The sequence below is a fragment of the Epargyreus clarus genome, unplaced genomic scaffold, assembly GCF_041222505.1.
Source record: "Epargyreus clarus isolate Ecla_fem2 unplaced genomic scaffold, WU_Ecla_fem_2.2 ptg000012l, whole genome shotgun sequence".
Taxonomy (NCBI): domain Eukaryota; kingdom Metazoa; phylum Arthropoda; class Insecta; order Lepidoptera; family Hesperiidae; genus Epargyreus; species Epargyreus clarus.
The window spans coordinates 4,631,542-4,652,221 of NW_027332220.1; the positions used below are offsets into that span (position 1 = coordinate 4,631,542).

The 20,680-nt window shown below is 37.8% G+C and overlaps 1 protein-coding gene across 1 annotated transcript in view; it reads right to left on the reverse strand.

Moving 5' to 3' along the window:
• LOC140746472 (Fanconi anemia group J protein) overlaps positions 1–20,680 on the reverse strand; it is an 80,293-nt gene that overhangs the window by 35,078 nt on the left and 24,535 nt on the right. The window contains 1 exon segment of the mRNA XM_073078625.1: positions 2,859–2,996. Coding sequence (XP_072934726.1) covers positions 2,859–2,996 — 138 coding nt within the window.

Below are 20,680 nucleotides of genomic sequence, written 5' to 3' on the forward strand. Positions count from 1 at the left end.
CACGGTGCACACAGGCGTGAGTGTCGCGATTTCGTGTCGTGTCGATACAAATTAATTTATTTATTATGTCCCGACACTTGTTATGTGTCGGTCGACACACCGCAATTGATGTCTGTTAATTTCACTCCGGTGTAAAGTGCATACAGAGTCAATGAACCATTTAATTTTATCATGTCTAATTAATAAGGTACCCTCGAGTAATGCTTATTTACATAGGTATAAGCAAAATTTAAGCACCAACTTTTAATGTAATTGTACACTATACAACGCGAAATATTCCATATTTAAATGTTTTACAGTCTATTCTTAAAAGGTTTTGTTTTCCTGAAAATGTTCACCTATTGGTAAGGGATCATATGCTGAAATATTAGGAATTGTATGGTAACTATAGGGGCGTTTACACTACAGCTCGACTGATGCCATTGAAATAGGCTGAAATTAGGCAAAACTAAAGCAGTGTTCTGTCTTGTTTGTGTCCAGAGGTAGATATAGAGTTATAGCATGTGGTTATGGCTATATAACCATGTCGCACCCTCAGTAATATAGGGGCACAATCCAAAAAAGTAGATTTTCGGGAAATCGCAATCAAAGATCGCGCTAACTGTTAGAGAATTTCATTTTATGCCCATATCATTTAAAATCCCGGTTAACAAAAATTTTGAGTTAGTCCCTTATATTACTGAGGGTGCGATATAGTTCCGCAAGATTACTTACTTGAAAGAAAACTAAATACTTAGGTACATAATTTGATAGTTAGCACAAGCATCATCAACAACTCAACAACCCGTGTCATCATATACCTAAAAAGAAAACTTTTCGTCAGCAAATTTATTAAATTTTATTCTATTTTCTTTTTTTGTTCAATACGAATAGCCACTATTAGGAGCCTAACAACTATAATTGTAATTTATTTTGCTTCATATTTCATAATTGTAAATCAGACCGATAATACACAAAACGCAAGCGCAACGGAGCACAAACTAATTATTTCCCAAAGCTACCGAGATCACAAAGATAACCGAACGCGTACCGAGCCGACGTTTAGTGCACTTAGAAAAAACCCTCGAAATCCAATTCCGATTCCATACAATCGGACGAACAGATGCGCATACACAAAGACCGAGTTGTAATACATACGTAGTAATACGTACAACTAATTTAACGCAAGCAGCGAGCTCTTATAATAGGATATACCGTTTTGTTCGCGCTGATCGACAGCTCTGATAATTTGAATATGGTGAGGCATTCGTGCGAGACATCGCCGCGCCTACGAGCTACGTTTTGAGCTTTTCAAAACGTTACTTGGACTTGTTTGAGCGCGAGATTTTGACGCGATAAAGCTCGGCCCTTTCATTCAGACGCCGAGCTTACGAGATTACGTTTGCTAAAGCGTTTAGCGAAATGAGCTTTCGTTTGCCTGTCCCCGTACCATGAGTTTTAAGTTTTGACAAATATGACTGTTTTGGTATTTGTTTACATATTGGCCCATACAATTTCCAATTTCTGACACAATCCGCTAGGGGCGGTGATTGGAAATTGTATGGGCAAATACGTAAACAAATACCAAAACAGTCATATTTGTCAAAACGTAAAAACTCATGGTAAGTGTACTGGTTCCGTCGACATCGTTCTTTAGGATTGTTTGATTGTTACGCAGGACTTACTTATACAAAACTTACATATCGTCGCTTAAGTTCTAACGCCGCAACTCAAAAACATATCATTTTGAGTTACGCATATCAATCGACAGAGAATTAAAAGACGTATCGTATAGTGGCTCGGCGAAATGCCCTGTGAAATCTACGCGTAAGTCAATGTTGTTTCATTATCTAAATTAATTCATTAACTAAATGAGACATTTATTTTTAGTTCTCCTGAAAAGACGGTAATTTTGAGATCCGCGGTGTTAGAATTTAAGCGACGAAATAAGGAAGTTAGTCCACAGAAGTGGCTATACATCTCCCATCAGTGATCGGCTTCAGGTAGAACTCTTATTATATAATTATGGAACTACCCTGGGTGACAGTGACCACTTACCGTTGGATGTACTGAATGTCTGTTTCAAATTCAAATCTCATTTATTCAAAATTGATTCATATAGAATACTTTTTGAAAGTCAACAAACTACCACCGCTTCGGAAGGTGTTTCGCTATGGAGCAGAAGCGGCGCAAGAAACTCCATACGTGTCCAAATTTGCATCTTTTAAAGGGTAATAAATATACAATTTTACATAGTGGTACATATAATTAGTTATTGATGTTGGAGTTGTCATACCATGCGGATTTATCATTTAAGTACTTTCCATCTTCAGTGTTATATTTTAAAAAGTGATAATATAAATGTACACTTATTATTATAAAAATAACACATCCTGAAAATAACACAAAATAAATAATTAATTTAAATAATAGATACTATAATTAAATAATTTGAATATAGGTATTTCTAACAGGATATTACAAGTATTATTACTTTATGGTTTGATAAGCGTTCGGACGCGACATAACATTTAAATATTTTAAAATAAACAACTAGATTAGTAAAGATTACGCACTCCTAACAAGAAATTTTATGTTATGACAATTAAAATTGTCACTGTCATCTATTTTTGTATTTGAAAAATATTAAAAAAAATAGTTTTCAGATCATATACGAATGAAACGATATTTCTTCGCACTTTTTCTTCGATTTCGTGTTTTTGCACCACTTAACTGCGTATGTCGGCATTGTTCCGCCTAAATTACACTATGACAGCCATTAAATGGCTGACAGAATTGTCAGCCGTTTAAGCCATTTAATGGCTTCCTTCAATTACAAGGTAGTGAGATAACTATACTTATCTATGTAAATAACTTACCAAAAACAGGTCTATTAAAGAGTTTTTCAGGTGTCGTGGCAGTGGTCAGGTTTTGCATCTTCTTCAGAGGACTCTCAAGGCCAGTTACATGGTTTTCTTTTGCCATTGATTCAGCAAGTTGCCGGACTATAATACGATCTGTAAAAGAAATAAGACTATTATATAAAAGTATAAATAGAAGTACAATTTTTGGTATTTTTGAGAAACTGCCATAAGTTTTATAATGACGATCCGATTGTCGGAGCGGTCACCATCCCGGTATGACGCACGGAGGCTCCCAGATTCGATCCTTGGTCAGATAGATGCCTAAATGATGAATTTAGATATTATGTTTATTGCTGGATGTTTGTGTATTTGTTTATGTGTGTGTGACTATGTACCTAGTGTGGGCCTGTGGGTGTAGAAAGCGTCTTAATTCTTAGGTAGGTACTGAGCGAAAAAATATTTATTAATAATAAGTTATCAATTGTATCTAATTGTATGAAATCTATCAAGGCGCACGTGGCAAGCGCAGTAGACTACGGCTTGATCTTCTCTCCAGCATTGGGACAGTAATGGGTTGATAATGACCTTAAAAGTAAGGAATCAACTACGGCATGGCAAATCTATTGAGTTGGCAGTATCTACGTGAGTTTAACGCGACCACAAGAACCACTGTTACATGTTGTATATGACTGTGTATGAGTAGATACCTACCTATATGGTTAAATATGTACCTTTTCTGTTGTTGCTATAAGTGGTGGTAGGCAGATAGGTTCAAAGGTGTTAGAACCCTTGTGGACTCCGGCGGCACCACCGCCACACCTAGGTATTTCTATCTAATAACAGCAGCGTTAAGCGTTGCTGTGTTATGGTTTGAAGTTACATACTTTTCCGAGGTGTTCCAACTTAGTCCTCAGGGGTAGCTGCGCATTTGTGGCCGACCTCTGGTAGGAATTTAATCCTATCTGGGGTTGATTACAGATGTCAATGGGCGGCAGTAGCCAATAACCATCAGGTGGACTGGATGCTCGTCGACTACTCCCACATTACATATATATATAAAAAGTGTCGATTGTTGTTCCTAGATCAAGGGTGGGACGAGCTATTCAAAATTCAGTCATGAGTGTATGTTTGGGTTTAAATCTTAAAATCAAATGCAAATTTGATTTCATATAAAATTAGACATAAGGATCAACAATACCAACATACAATAGGTATGTTTACATATTTTTGATACTGATGTTAAATATATAATACGTTACAACTTCAGTTAGGTAAGAATAACTTTGATGCAAGAACATTTAGTAGCTGCGAAAATACTCTTTACAAGAATGAAGACGTTAGAAAAACAATTAGCGACACAATGGGAATCTTCCGTTCCTTTAGACTGGCCATACATATTCAATCAATACCATTTGTGGAGTTCAGAGAAAAACATCGATCATCGCTCTCGAAGCCGTGACTTTGACGAACGCCGAGTGAAAATCAAAATTTGATATTTCCCAAAACAGTCAACGGAAACCGCTAAACGCCCCTCCCCACGGCTTGTCAACACAAAGAACTGTAAAATCCGTGCAATTCGTACCCTCTGCTCTTATCGCGTATGGTATATACTTATCGATTTATAGCAAACACTAGTCCGGGTTTAAAAAGTCAGAGGAGCGTCACAGGGTTGTACGCCTTGATTCGTTGCGACATGGCACACTTTATGCCGATACGGTGCTGGTGTATAGGATTTTTCGGTTCGGTGGCGTTTTGTAAAAATGCCGTCTTGTCGTAGGCACGCCGCCCCTCCCCAGGCGACATTTTTACAAGGGGGAGGGGGAGGCCACCCGCGGACGCTGCCGTCATTTCGTTGTCATCCAGGGGCTCCTTTTTGCGCGATCACGGCGCGAGCGTCGGCGTCGACAATACTGTTCAGTATTTTTATTTTTTTGCGACAAGAAAAAAAAAATCCCGCAGAGAAAATCACGAACAATGCTGCCCTTCGGCGAGATTACCGCCATCAGAAAATGAATGCTTTGTTAGATTCGTCCAACGGAATGTTTTCAGTTGTTACATTAGTCTTGTCATTTCCATTAGACGGGGGTTTAGCTAGGCATGAGAAGTTACCGAATACCAGCCTGAAGCTTTATCCGCGTTTCAATTATGAAAAGTGCTTTGTTACTGTTTATTATTTCCCCTCACAAATGAATCTTTGACGGTGTCCCGCGTGAATTAAATGGCTGTACCTAAATAATTTTTAAAAGAGATATCTCTGAATGAAACGGAATTTGAAAACAAAACCGACGTACTTATTTAGTCTGACTGGAAAAGGTATTTATTTCATCCTGTAGTTTTCTTTAGGTATACAATAACATAGACTATTGTAATAAAATATATTAATTATTTCTATTGGCTCTACGGCATAAATGTTATACTTAGAACTAAAATAGAACGCAACGTACGTCAGAGAGTCTTATTAATTATTTTCTTGGGTCCTTATTTTATATGCGTCCCTGCATGAATTATTTATTTGTAACAGTAATGATATAAGAAATAAAGATCGTAGTAATGCGTTTAAAAATCGTATTGACTATTTTATGAAGACTGTACTGAACTTCAAATAAAATAGCAACGTGTGTCCTCAGGTTGTCATCGTTGTTCTTGAAAACATTGTGGGGACAATTACATGTCTGTGAGTTTATAGACCAAAGGTCCTTAATGTTCCTTGACGCTTGGTGGATGACCTGAACCCTCCTCACTCTGAGAAGAGATCCCTGGTCAACACAGGCTGAAATAAATCGATGATTCAAGTATCTAAATTGGAATCTTACAGAGCGGAGATACCGCTTTTATAAGCACTGAGAAAAAAGTTCATGATGAAATAAAGTGGAATGTTGCAGAGAGGACATTACCACCCTAATATAAGTTGATGATGAATGCATCTAATAAGGAATCGTATAGAGATGATTTTTTTTATTTTTATAATATAGGAGTAGCAGACGAGCGTGCAGTCCACCTGATGGTAAGTGGCTACTGCCGCCAACCCCAGATAGGATTAGATATTCCTACCTGAGGTCGGCCTCAGATGCGCCGCTCCCCCTGAGGATTAAGCTGGAACGCCTGGGAAAAGTATGTATCCCTTACCACACCCTTCAGAACGGAACACAGTAGCGCCTAACACTCCTGTTATTAGGTAGAAATAGGTGTAGCGGTGTGTAGGTGTGGCGGTGGTGCCGTCGGAGTCGAACCACAAAGAGTTCTACCACCTTCAAAATATTACCACCCTCACAAGTACCAAGACTCGTGTCGGTGGTCGCAGCTCGCGTGTTATCGCAGGTAATTGAATAATTTTTGTGGTAATGAAATGCGAAGTGCGGAGCGTCCGCGACGTCACCAACAACCCCCGATCTTGATAAAGGGTTGTTCGGCATCGCGCTCAACACGAATACGAATAGTATTTTATCCCTTTAGACCAGTGGTTCTCAAACTTTCTAGTATCATTCTCCCAGGTTTCAATAAAAAGAAAACAAACGTAAAGTAAAACAATGTGCAAATAGATGATTTTGACAGTGATTTTTAGGGTTCCGTATTAAAACTTGTGTGAAGTTTTGAAAAGTATTCAAGTAGGACTCAATGACTAGGAAACGAAAATATTAAAACTGCTAAGTAAGCAATTAAATTGTCTTTACCGCCTTCTAGGCTATACTTTCAAAATGACAGAAGGAAGAAATCCTTAGTTATCACTGATAAGATAAAAAACTGCATTCAGACGGCTCAAGACCGGTCGGAGTGGCGCAGATTTGGAGGCATAGGCCTCTCCGACATAGGTCCAGCAGTGGACTCTTAAAGGCTACTATGGATGGATAAAAAATACTTATTTTTGGAACTTTAAGCATGAAGTTTTCTTCACAATAATTGATTCATCGTTTAAGCGAGTGCTAATCAAATTTGATACGCATAAAATTTTGTGCCCGTGATTAGAACCCCAGGTTCGCATTTAGTTTCAAATCTTAAATATGACTGCTTTTTACAATTGCAGGTGCTAAATATTTTATTTGGGCAACTCCTAACAATTTGTATGTTGTGCAAAACCGTTTTTCGTTTTCGTAGTTTTAGCATCTCTGCTTTCACGGGATCGGTTTCCGATAACGTTTATTAAGCACGGAAATTAGAGATTCGTATTTCGTGTTTAAAAAATATTGCCCCCGTGTTCCTTGTGGCGCTTCGACGACATTTATAGGTTTGTTCGTTCTGGCGTTGTTGTTTGTCATTTACGATTGTTAACCGATATACATTTTTGGAAACCCGGTTTATGCGTTTGTGAAGGTCGTATTTCGTTTATTTTGTGTTGATATTGTGGTTTTGGTAAAAATAGTGTTTCATGTTCTATCTCTAATTCTCGTGTCACAATGTTTGTTACCGTACTCCTCCGAAACGGCTTTACCGATTTTCACCAAATTATATATGCATATTCAGTAGGTCTGAGAATCGGCTACTATCTATTTTTCATACCCCTAAGTGATAAGGGTTGTTCACCCTTAACATTTTTTTATTTATATGGCAATACAACGCTTGCCGGGTCAGCTAGTTTTTTTATAAGATTGAATTAGCGATCGAGCATGCTGTTTATCTATTAGTGAAGTGGTCACGGGTGTACATGGACACCTGTTACCGGCTCTATATAGAACATGGATTCTACTTGAAGCCGATCACATATACGGGATCCCATCTAAAGTACTAAGATGTAAGCGGCGCTTATGTGTAAGCCTCTGGCAATAACAAGCCTACCAGGGACTTAAAACGTTAAGCTTACGGACCTACCTACATATATTTTTCATATTTTAACTCGTATGAACATGCTCATAAAAACGTCAAACCATATTTTTCTTACACCACATCTTCTATTCCTTTTCGTTCCCTCTTTTGTCTTCTTTTCAGTTTTATATTTAAAAGACGATTGTCCCATACAGCATCTAATTAGATTCGGAGTATTTTTTTATCGAGCTTAAGAAACGATATGCGATATATAAATCCGATTATAAAGGCAAGGCGGTGTCTCAAAGGCTACAGCCATAACTGTCCCGATGAATGGACGTGCGAATCAAAGCGCTGGTGTAATGTGACGCTCATACAAATCGGTGGTACCACAAAGCATTGTCTCTAGCCGCGAATCGCTGCCAATCATGTCAGATCTGCGCTTTGGCTGGTTTTGAGTTGAGCCGAAGAATTAACAAATACCTATTCTAGTATAGTACAGATTACGACTCGTATACGCAGACACGTATACTTGGCTTTGTATCCAAATATTAAACATACATATATTAATATATGTGTATATTATCTTTTTTTAAATATAGGAGTAGCAGACGAGCATGCAGTCCACCTGTCGGTAAGTGGCTCCTGCCGCCCTTGGACATCTGTAATCAACTCTAGATCGGATAAGATATGGCTACCTGAAGTCGGCCACAGATTCGCCGCTACCCCAGAGGACTAAGCTAGAACGCATCGGAAAAGTATGTCTCCCTTACCTCACCCTTCAAAACGGAACACAGCAGCGCCTAACACTGCTGTTATTAGACAGAAATAGATGTGGCGGTCGAGCCGCCGGAGTCGAATCACAAAAGATTTTAAGACCTTCAATGCTGTCCTATTAATTTTTTAAATACCTACTTACCTATATATAACAATTCCATATTATATTTTTATGTCCTATTTATTTGTCTTATTTTTACCCCCATCTATTAACGTATTTCCTTTTACGGGTCTACCGGAAGAAATTTAGTTAGGAATAAGCAATACCTTTGTACGAAATTTAATTATAAGTCCATATTATGAATGTAAGGTATATCTGTGGGTGCATAAAAAATATATACGCAGTCACTTATATTGGCGACTTACAATGATAGGGACTTGGCTATCGAAGAAGTAGTCTGCCTATGAAGTTGCTAATGACAATGACAATGGCAAACATTGCAGCTATAGCATATTCCAGAACACCTTTCTAGTAGAAGGTGCCTTTGTAATGTATGAGATACGCCTATATTCGACTGTGTATTAATAATGGAATAACAAGAATTTAATGGTTTCTTAAGACGTTCAGGAAGAACCCATCTTCTATATGGAGTTGGTTATATTTCGGAAACGAAATTTCACATTGGCTAGTATGAAGACATTGTCCAATGTCTGTCTTTGGGAAGTAAAACATTGGATAGATTGATTATTAACAACGGGCGTAAGTCAGTTGTACAAAATATGGTTTGTAAAACACAAACAGATAATAATCGTCACAAAAAAATCGCAATCGTAATAAACGAACTCTTGGTAAGCAAACAAGGCTATGCGGATATGGCAACGTAGGTATTTGAAAATTAGATGTCTAGATTTATGAAAAGCTGGAACAGAATCTTTGTACATTATGTCACATAAAGGCAGCTCGGCTCGCATGAATCTCTGATGCTTCCGCTCTGAAAGGATTAATCCTTCTTTAGATTATCTCATAAGTCATAATATGAAGATTGCAAAGTGAATAATGTCGGTCTTATAAGGGTCTCTGCAGACGTGCTACTTTCAGTATCGTCATTTATTAAAAATACCTAAACACTCTATTTTATCGTGAGAGGACCTCACTAATAAAATAATAACTAAATAGCTGTATTTAAAGGCCGCTGTGTTCGGGGTTGAAGAGTGTGATAAAGCAGCCATTCTTTTTTCGAGGCGTTTTAACTTGGTCCCTAGATCCAAGATCGAAATTGGATAATTTCTTGTAGGTACGACGGACGTTGGCTGCTTTACAGGAGTTAGATGCGCGAAGCAAAGAGCTAAATTTAATCCCGCACAAGTTTGACCTATTCGTATGATATCGTAGCTATTTAAGGACGTTTTTTTATAATATAACAGTAGGAAACGAGCATGCAGTTCACTTGATGGTAAGTGGCTACTCCAGCACATGGACATTTGTAACCAACCCGATATATAAGATAAGATTCCTACCTGAGGACTAAGCTGGGCTGCCCCATAAGTACGTCTATCTTACCACACCCTTCACACCAGAAAACAGCAGCGTTTAAAACTGCTGTTATTAGGCAGAAATATATCAAATGAGCGACTGAATGCAAAAAAAGCCAAACAGTAATAATGCATCCGAAAACGCCAGATTTTGGTATCTAGCTCAAACGCAAAAAATCGCCAAAACGTGGTACAACATCAAAATAATCGCGAAAACGCGAATTGCCGATACTAAAAGCAGCTAGTCTGCTAACACCTTAAGAGATAGAATACTGTTAACCAACTAGATCTTCTGAACACTAATTATGAAGTCTGTTAGGTACAATAAGCATTATTCTTTTGTGACTATTTTATTGTCACGTTGCGTACTTAATTAAGTATTGTGTATCGGGGTTGGAACGAATAAAAACGAGAACGAATAAGGAATAAATCAGGAAGAATGTATAGATAAAGATAACGAGTGTCGCTGAAGTTAAAATGTACTGTAAAATGAGCTTTTCAGAAGATTTTGGATTTTGATAAAATTGAATAATAAGAAAGTGAATTGATCCACTCAATCCATAGACAAAAAAATTCATCGGTCAGACTCATGTAAGTACTTTAAAAAGAAGTTAAAACTGACAGTTACTTGACAAATGCAATTTGTTGAAACTGACAGTTACTTGACAAATGCAATTTTGTTGAAACTGACAGTTACTTGACAAATGCAATTTTCGAAAGTACCTACCTACATATTTTCGTGAAAACGAAAACAGTTTGATTACCCGTCTAAGATTTGTGATGGCTTTCAAATAACGGCATAGGGTTCTAAAACAGTCAAGTAATTTCCTTATTTACCGTTTAGATTGACAGAAGGAAATTAATAACCAATAATTTCAGAATAATCCAACGGGGCGTTATTGAAAATGGAACAAAACGGTTCGAATCCGGTGCCGAAAGTTGCACAAAGGTAAGGAAATAGCCAGTTTCGTGCACAAAGGGAATAATATTAGGCGACCACAATGGCTTTGGAGCGGAGAGCGGAAAAAACGGATGTGTCAATAATTAACTGTGTGATTCGGGGGTACGGCGCTGGCGGCCATCGAAGCCGACCTACAGAGCCGGTTTATTAAAAAAAATAACGAACACGTATTGTGCAGTACTCGGACAAAGGGGCGAAAACGTGAGCTCTGCCCGGCTTATTTTCGCTGCTCCAATATTGGGGTGAAAAATATTACACCCCCGGGCGTGTATGTGAGAACGAACTGGCTAATTCGCATGTGCTCCGATCGTATTCGCTGGGGTTGTTTGAATTTCAATTTCAATTGTGTATTTGTGTTCAGTGCTGGGGCACATTGCGCCGTCGCTTGTCACTGAATAGCAGTTGTTTAATCGAAAGCCTTATGAGTTTGGAAATATTCTTTACGTTTTTGCCATTAACCCATAGCAGCAGGAGTAGATTGAAGTATGTTCCAAGACTCTCCCACTTTTTGAACCCATACCCGGGATAGGAACCATATAACCCCATAAAAGAAGAGTACTGTAATTGATAGCCTAGTGGTTAGAAACACGCTCCCTCAATCGAGGGCTGCGAGATCCGAATTCCAGGCGTACACCTCAAATTTTTCATGTTATGTGCATAATGGAAATGTTAAACGGCAAAGGAAAACTTCGTGCGAAAACCGACACGCCTGAAAGTTCTAAAAAAGACATATTGTGCCCAGTAATGGAACATTAATGGGTTGATGAAGACTGTAGAAGATAGTGCCATAGTTTCAAAGTCATAAGTTCCAATTCGACGTAGAGTTAGAGGAGTTGTATATAACTTCATGCGCAGCATTGATTTTGCGAAGTTACATATTTTCAAGACAAAAAATAGCTAATGTGACCCTGTAAAAGACTCCTTGTTTGAAAATCGATACTTTGACTTTGACTATGACGATTCAAAGTCAGTTCAGTTGTCTCCAATATTAGCCACTATTAGGTAAACAGAATGTGTTAGAACTTAGAACATTTTATGGATAGATTCCGGAGCCTAATCCGTCACACCTATTTCTGACGAATAACAATATTGGTAACTGCTGCTGTGTTTTGATTTGAAGGGTGTAGTTAGAAAGAGACACACGAGACGTTCGAACTCAGTCTTCAGGAGTAACGTCGCGTCAGTAATTAAACTCAGATAGGACTTTAAACTTATCTGCGGTTAATTGTAGATTTCCATATGCGGCAGATGTCATTTGTCATAGGAAATAAGTACATTTTCATTGGGATATGCTTGTATATTAAATAATATGTGTACATACTGATGAGTATAATAAGTTATATGTTATGATACTTGATTATGTCTTGTTTTAAACTTACGTGAAAGAGATGTAGTGATAAACATATAGATACAAACTAAAAATACGTATGACGTAATATACGTGTTAATAAATCAATAATAGGATCAATCAGTATCGTGATTATGAAGATATTTAATCTGATAATATCTGAACAGATTGTAACACAAAGATATACACTTCGATATTATACAAAGATATGAAAACGCAAACGGTGCGTTTGATCATGATGATTTGATGTTTTTACAGAAGTGCATTGAATAGTCATTTTGTATTCAAAATAAGCTTACTGATCGCAATTAAGAATGGAGGATTGATGGTCGACTCAAGTTCAAGGTATATAAGTAACCTATATATATTTATCTTGTGTATGCAAATTAGCTAAATAAAGAGTATGCAGTCCATCTGATGTAAGTGTTCACTATTTCATGAACATCTATATTCAATTCCAAATAGGATTTATTTTTACCCGAGTTCAAACATAGCACGGATGTCTTCTAAGGATTAAGATGGAACGCATCGTGTTATATACCTAGTTGCCTTACTTCCTTCAAACCAGAATATGACCCAGGTTGTTACAGGTTGTAACACCAACAACATACATGGTACATAGTCAGAAACTGGTGTACGAAAATACTCATGTTTATATTCATTCGACTTCGCATAAGTTGTACAGAAACCGCGCATTATTTTTGCACCGCGTATATTTAACAAAGCGCCGCATGGGCATATAATAGGCAATAAGGCTGCATAATCGCGACGGAATCGCAACAAATCCGCATCAATGGCCCCCCACGCACAATTTGAGCCCCCGGAGTATCAGGAAATTCATCTCACTAATCCACCGAGCGGCTGTGAATAGTAAAAGTGATGGCTCTATTCATCGTCGGAGGGTGAGGTAGGAATAGGGTGGTTGGGGGGTTGGAAAGCGCTAAAATTTAATAAAGCTCCGCTCGTCGGGACTATGGACAGCCCTCGCGATTAATTACGCACAAGAGGCTAGTAATGATACCTACAAACTCTGTAAATAGGGACCGGGAGGGTATAGTTTGTCGCTTATCTATAATTCATGGATGATTCCGCATAACATATTAACGTTTCTGTTTGATACGATACGGGCAGATTATATTAAGTGGTTGAGCTTAGCGCGGAGCGGAATCCTTCGAGATGGGAATTAATTGTTCCGCTTTGTGTATTCATATTTATTGTCTCCCTCGGGGTTTTAAAGTAGGTATCACCTAGTATGGAAATCAAGAGTCCCTAAGAGAGAGAGAAGAGGTCCCTAAGAAAATATAACAGATTTTTTAATAAAATTAAATATATAAGGGATCGTTAACATACATATGTTATCGAATTTCCTGATATGTATCAGCCGATAATTACTTATCATTTTAATAAACACTAAGATGTTAATCTTGGAATTTAGGAATTTACCTTATTAGATACGTGTGTTTCACGTACATGAGGTTTGGGATCCCAATATTACTGTGTATACTAAAAATAGGCTTAGTTAAAGAAAATGTAGGAAGTTAAGTGAATATATAGATAATAATTATGGTTCCCATCAAATAAGTTTAAGAATCCCGTGTTGATTTAAAAACAATTAAAACGTACATATAACATTGTTTAGGTTCTCTGTGCGTTCTGTATTTATTATCTATATTTAAACCATATATACTCAGTATATAGTTGTATAGTTAGTATATAGTTCATAAATAAAAGATATTTCTTATGTTCCTTTTCTTTCAAACCGATCCATACCACGACCCAGTCACGAACCGTATAGTGAGACGTCGCCCTTATCCATAACATCGAACAATAGAATCTAAAGCTCCATCCGAGCATTTAAAAGAAACAAGTAGGTACCCACCGCATTCTAAGGTCTCATCCACTCATCCACTCGTACATGGCGACGTCATTGTAAAACCGCGGTCCAGAATAGGTACGGAGCGAAATGCGAGGTGGAATCTGAATAACAAGAGGCAAGGTAGTGCTCCGGGTCGAGCGGTGACAGAGGCAAGTACCCGCTAATTGCCACTTCAGCGCCAATTACGAGACGATACGCCTCGCGAGACGCGACCCGCGCGCGGTGGCGGGAGACGCGGGCGCGCCCGCTTCCACTTAACTAGATAACTATTATAACTATATGTATACTAGCTAACCCGACAAACGTTGTGTTGCCATATAAATAAAAAAAATGTTAAGGATGAACAACCCTTATCACTTACGGGTTTGAGAAATAGAATATTTGTAACTGCGATGGTAGCGAAGTCTCTCGAATCCAATGTGAAACATTCCAAAATCAACAACTACTTACGAATTAAAAATTTATTAAAAAAACATTTTCCCACGGACTAAATAGTGAATCTAAACCATTTCCAAGTCCCCGTGAACACACACAACAAATTTCATCAAAATCAGTCCAGTCGTTTAGGAGGAGTTCAGTGACATACACACGCACATAAGAAATATATATATATATATATATATATATATAATTTGTATAAAAACGTATAATTCGACTTCTTAAAAACATATCACAAAATTTAGACGAATCCAATTACACCTTATATATTAAAACTTTTAAGACGTTTGTGCCGTAGGGCTTGCCAAATATGAGTCATACATACATATGTATAGTTCGCGTTAAATTGCTAGTCGCTCTGAATATAGAAATGAATCGCGTCGTCATAGCAAATTGTATGACTAGACCTGCTCGCAACAACTTCAGAGCGGACTAGCAGTTTGGCGGGGAATATATCTCCATACATTGTTATGCTCGAATAACATTATCCTTCACAGTCGGGTAAAAACTAGCACATTACTTAAAAGCTAACCGCTCTTTATATGCCTATATAAAGAGAGCGGTTAGCTTATAAGCGGTAGTTGAGTTCCGCTGGCTCCACTTCACCTATTTCTGTCTTATATCAGTGTCACGCGCTCTCGTGTTATTTTTGAAAGTTGTTGTAAGGGAGAGAAACTAACACGAGGAATTCTACCCTCATCCTCATTCCAACAGTTGCATTAACATTGTATCTGTGGCAGACTGCATATACCCGTAGGACTCTAACTCTATCCGGAGTTTATTGAAAATGTCTATTGACCAGCAGCGGCCGTTTACCAATTCGTGGATATGTATTACATATAGTATTTATATCTTGGATCATTTTTGGTTTTCTTGAAAGTACCTCGATAAATATACTGTCATTATAGTCGTTTTATGTATCTCACACGTCACGACGTCACGACACACGTTACGAATTATTCGTAATGCAACTCCGGTGGAACAACCGTCTATACTACCTTTGCCTTAACTTTAACAGTAATAACATGCGCTGCTTCTCGTATTTTTGGTTGATTAAACTTCTAAATAACTCTGCCTTACAAACCCTTTCTACACAACAGCACAGCTCTGGTGCTATACATAAGGTAACCGTTATGATATGGATATTTTTAAAGCTTTCAGATACAACTACAAAACGCGCAACGGCCGAGTCGTCACCGGGGGCAGTAGGCCTATTGAGAATTGCCCGAGAAAACATGGAAAAGAAATGAAATATATTTATTTTGTATAGGGCAACGACGGCACTTACAAATTGTCAGGTATAATATTTTTCTTAAAGTACTACCGGATCGGAACGCGACCTCATGGATACCTCGAGGTCAGTGTACCCAATACCTGGGGGCCTAAAAGGCCACAGAGAAGGACGTCAGCTTTCGTTCATAATACAACGTCTGTTACGTATACAACCCGCTTCCGCTCATCACTACGCTACACACCCCTGACGCTGAAGTGTGACGCAGTTTCGTCGGCGACGAATGGAGAGCGAGCGAATGTGAAACGGTCGGAACACTCGAGCGGAGCGCGGATTACGAATCGTGCAGCGCTCTTGACGCAAACGAGTGTAGCTAACAAAAGATGTCGTTACCTACGCCGAGTACTACATACGCGAACGAGCACCCTATGAACCCGCCACTTGAGGAAATTCCAAACTTATGTTGTATACGGCACCGTGTACGCCCCCGCGCACCTATTTTTCACTTTTACGCAAATCCGCTTAATTTTTTTCTGATATAAAAAGATTCGAACTATAGCGAATTAACGATCAAATCTTGTCTATGCTTTCAGAAACTAAATAGCTGGTGGACATTTTGCCACCAAGACTTATTGTTAGTCCTCTATGCAGAAATGCCAAACAGCAAGAATTTGTGCTTCATGCTTCCACGACTTTCTGATGTGTTGCATTGATGATTTGTTATAATATAGGTGAGCGTGTATCTATTTCTTTTCTGTTTCAGCTTAAATTGTTGTGCTTGTTGCGTTATAGAAATGCACAGTATGGTCCCAATGAGTCATAAATCTTGAGTGTGGGATTTAATAGCAAATTAGATAACTGCCGATACCGATTTTAATCTGTTCTAGATAGCGATGACATCACAGACCTGTATTTCTTTTAGATACCGGTCTGTGGATGACAGTGTATCGTTGTTTTGTGAGCATACTAAATGATTATATGACAATATGTTCATTTACTACCAGTACTTTCAAAATCAAAGTCAAATTTTATTCAGTGTACATTCTTTAGAGAATTCTTTCAAATAACAGACACTACGGAAGATGTTTGTTTTGTTATTTTACGCGACGATAGAAACCAATAACATATATGTTTTAAAAGTTTCATATACAACATAAACGGTAATAGAGCATATGGGGCTCGAGATTCAGACCATATAATTTCTAAACCCAACCAACAAGTACACCCTAACAAGAACATAACAAATCCGACTCGTAGAGATGAAGAGACTGCGACTCACAATTATTCGCTTTTTAATTAGAGAATCGTACCACATACCGTACATCTCATATTACACGTATTTTTTTCTGTTCTGCTCATTAAGTAAACAGCTAAGCTAACGACGATGCTGAGGGAAAAATAAAATCATAAAGGACGACGTTCGCCGTCAAGTGCCTACTCTAGAAAGTCGAAGTGATTGTGCGTACCTACACTGATATGGGTTATATTCTCAACGGTATACCCATGGAAATAGGGTCTCCTATCTTACACGAGGCATTACATAGCGTGCATGTGCTCATATGCTCAGCTGGCACTTTGTGTTCGCCCCACAGCACTCTTTTCCTGATGTATTTTAATACTGGATGAAGCAGGAAGGATGGGGTAGGTATTTTTTACATTATTACCGACACGTTTGTACTCGTATGTCTGCATTCTCGAGTAAGGGTAAGAATGTCTTCTGTATTAATAATTTCACTTCGATGTAGACCTGGGAGAGTTGCTCAGTAGGAAGGTAGAGAGGTATTGAAGAGGGCTTTATAAAAAAATATTGTAATGCAAAATTCTTTTAGTTTGTTTAGCTTTAGTGGCGAAATTGTAAAAGCGAGTGTACTTTATGAACTTTGTAAGACACCAGGCATGATGAATCATGATGATCTGAAGATCATACACGTAGATCATACTTTTGTATAGCAGGTACAAAATAATACAGGTAATAAGTAACTTAAAGTTAATATGCGTGGATGGAGTAATAAGCGAAGTCAGATGGATAATAAAGAAATATTGTATGACGTGATTACTGTCTGTGGTTGTTTCGTAACAGGAGTTGCAAATATGTGGAATCAAAATGAAATAAAGACCTAGTCGTCTGTCCATTACTATCAGAGTGATATAGGTCATAAACCAACGCGCTGGCCAAGTGTCAATTGGAAAACAAGAAACAAACCTTTAAGAACTTTTCTTAAAATTCTCCGAGGCGCGTACGTTTCCTCATGTTTTCCTTCACCGTTACAGTAGGTGATGATAAATTTTTCATATGCACATAATTTTGAAATATCGGAGCTGTACATTTGAAATTAGAACCTTGAACCTTCTATTGAAGAGCCAATATTCAAGCATGCCTCTTAGAACATTATCCCTACGTTGCTACCTCTTATATCTAAGCTAAGTATTAGATAAATTATCATACATGCAGTATTGTATTGTTGTAAGGGAGACACAAGAAAGGACATTACATAGATTAGATAGTAAAGATTCCTTACTCGTGTCTTGTGGTTTACGAAGGGTAGGTGTAGGACGGTGTCATCAGGGACAGGGCCGGTATCGATTGCCATCGGACCCTCCGCCGCCCGACGAGCTACGTAAAGGTTCAACGCGCACTGGAACCCTTCAGAACTTATACATAAATACCTATATGCTCTTGAACACCTACTATTCTTGAACTTCCTACATTGATATTGCTGAATAACTAACTTGAATTTCGACGCACTTCGTAATAAGATATTTAGTGTAGCTTGAATTTCTAAGCATCTGTATAATACCGTGATATTGCGCCGCTTCTTCTCCATAGCGAAACACCTTCCGAAGCGGTGGTTGTTTGTTGACTTTCAAAAAGTATTCTATATGAATCAAATTTGAATAAATGAGATTTGAATTTGAAAGTTGTCGATACTGTTGCTTATGGATATCCGTAAACCAACCTTCAATTGACACTGTTGTTTATCGATATTTTTAATTATATCGCTTTATCTAAGTAAGTCGTCCGTTGGAATGAGTTCTGTTCCACTTACGGTATCTTTCTCTTTCTGTTAAACTGACTTCAAAACGGAGGTTCTGTATTCGACCGCTATGTATGTATGAATGCATGTAAACTTGTATGACCGCGATTTTCTCAGTAACTACTGAAGCTATTTGGTTGGGGTTTTGGTTACTTGAAAGCATATTTTACAAGACAGGTTTTAGTACATATATAATATAATATTATACATTAGGATTTTTTACCTACTTAATTATTCCCTGTTCATATTTTAAAAGATTCATAAGTAATTTATTGCAAAGTTATAACAATTCCATCCTTACTTATTTACTTTTTTAGAAATCTTAATTCTTTTGTAAATCATATATCATTAACATTAATGACCATCATCATATCGTCGTATAAGAAGACGTTTTATACCCACAACACAACCAGTACCCGTTGCTCCTTAATCGTCAAGGGGACGAATTAATTCCAGCAATTGATGGGCTTAGGGCCAAAACTCCGCTCCGGTGTGAACCCCCAAACGGAATTCAATTATTGATACCTCCGACTGAGCCCGCGCAAACGATTTCACTACGTACCGTACCGACCGACCCCATCACTTTATTACGAGTTGCTACTTTTGGTAGTAGAACTAGGTTTTCTAACACGATTTTTACCCGACAGCGACGGGTAATATTTTTCTAGCGTATACGTATGTCTCATTCTTTGGCATGCCCTCCAACCCATACGGCTTGACGGGTTTTAACACATAAAGTGTCGTTGGATTCGACCAAATTGTTGGAGTAACATTGGTTATAATTTTAACCAGTCAAGTTTTTGTTTTTAAAATAATTACTAGTTACAGTGTCAAAAAGAAAACCCGTGTCCAGCAGTCCGACGGTAATGAGTTGTTAACGACGATGTCAAAACTGTTAACGATAACGGTGCTAAAGAAAATATATCAAGTAATGAAGAAAGTTCTTCAAGACCGAGAACGCAGATGAAAATTCATAATTTACATGTCTATCAGGCAGGTATTCGAACCTAAAACTCATGAAAGACTGATACTGAGAGAGAGTTCTAACTCTCTGCAAACCAGACTTTCATGACCACGAAATTAAATGGTTTAGGCTGTCGGTCACCACGCTGGCAAAGTGAAGTTTATTCATTTTATAAACTTACAGAAAAGTCCTCATAATAGTGGTTTCCTTAAGAAGGTTTCATCGTTAAAGCAAGTGACGAAATTCGACAATTAATAATTTACAGCTACTACTACTATTATATTGTTGTAAAATAGGTATCATCAAAATAGGTCCTTATCAATATGGTTATTTTGGAATATAATGTATATAATAGAATTACAAATCGACAAAAACATATTGAATTGTAAGTTATTAACCACAATTAACGATGACTAATAGATGACATGCCTAATGTTGTTTTTTATAAACACAGACGATAACATTTTATGGAGGTAAATTATTGAAAGAGGAAAAAATTATATAAACTATTCGCCCGTCGTACTGGTCGAAGTTAGACATTAATTAAACGCTAATAAAAATAGGACATCCATAAGACTATGTATACGGATTGTAATTGATGATAATTGAAATATTATATTTTATTTTTGGTAAGGTACAAAAAAATGAAGTTTGGAGTTTATTTTCTCAAAATGGTCGACTGCGTTTGCCAAAAAGGTTAAATGCTCTTTTAAAATGTAATGAACAATGGGAGAAAACTCAGCAAAAAAGGTGACCAATATTGCGAGTACGTTAGCCTTTAAAACATTGCATTCTTTTGCTTATTATTCACCGCCATAATATCACTTTCGGTATCGTGTTGCATATCCATTTCACATACGAGCTATTGCGTCGCACAATCGCGACACGGAGGGTGTTACCCACACCCCTGTGTCAGCTACATACACCCTTACAAAGTTACCCTTGCTATCAGACGCACATAGTCGTACCAAAATACATCTTACGAGCGTGTAATAGA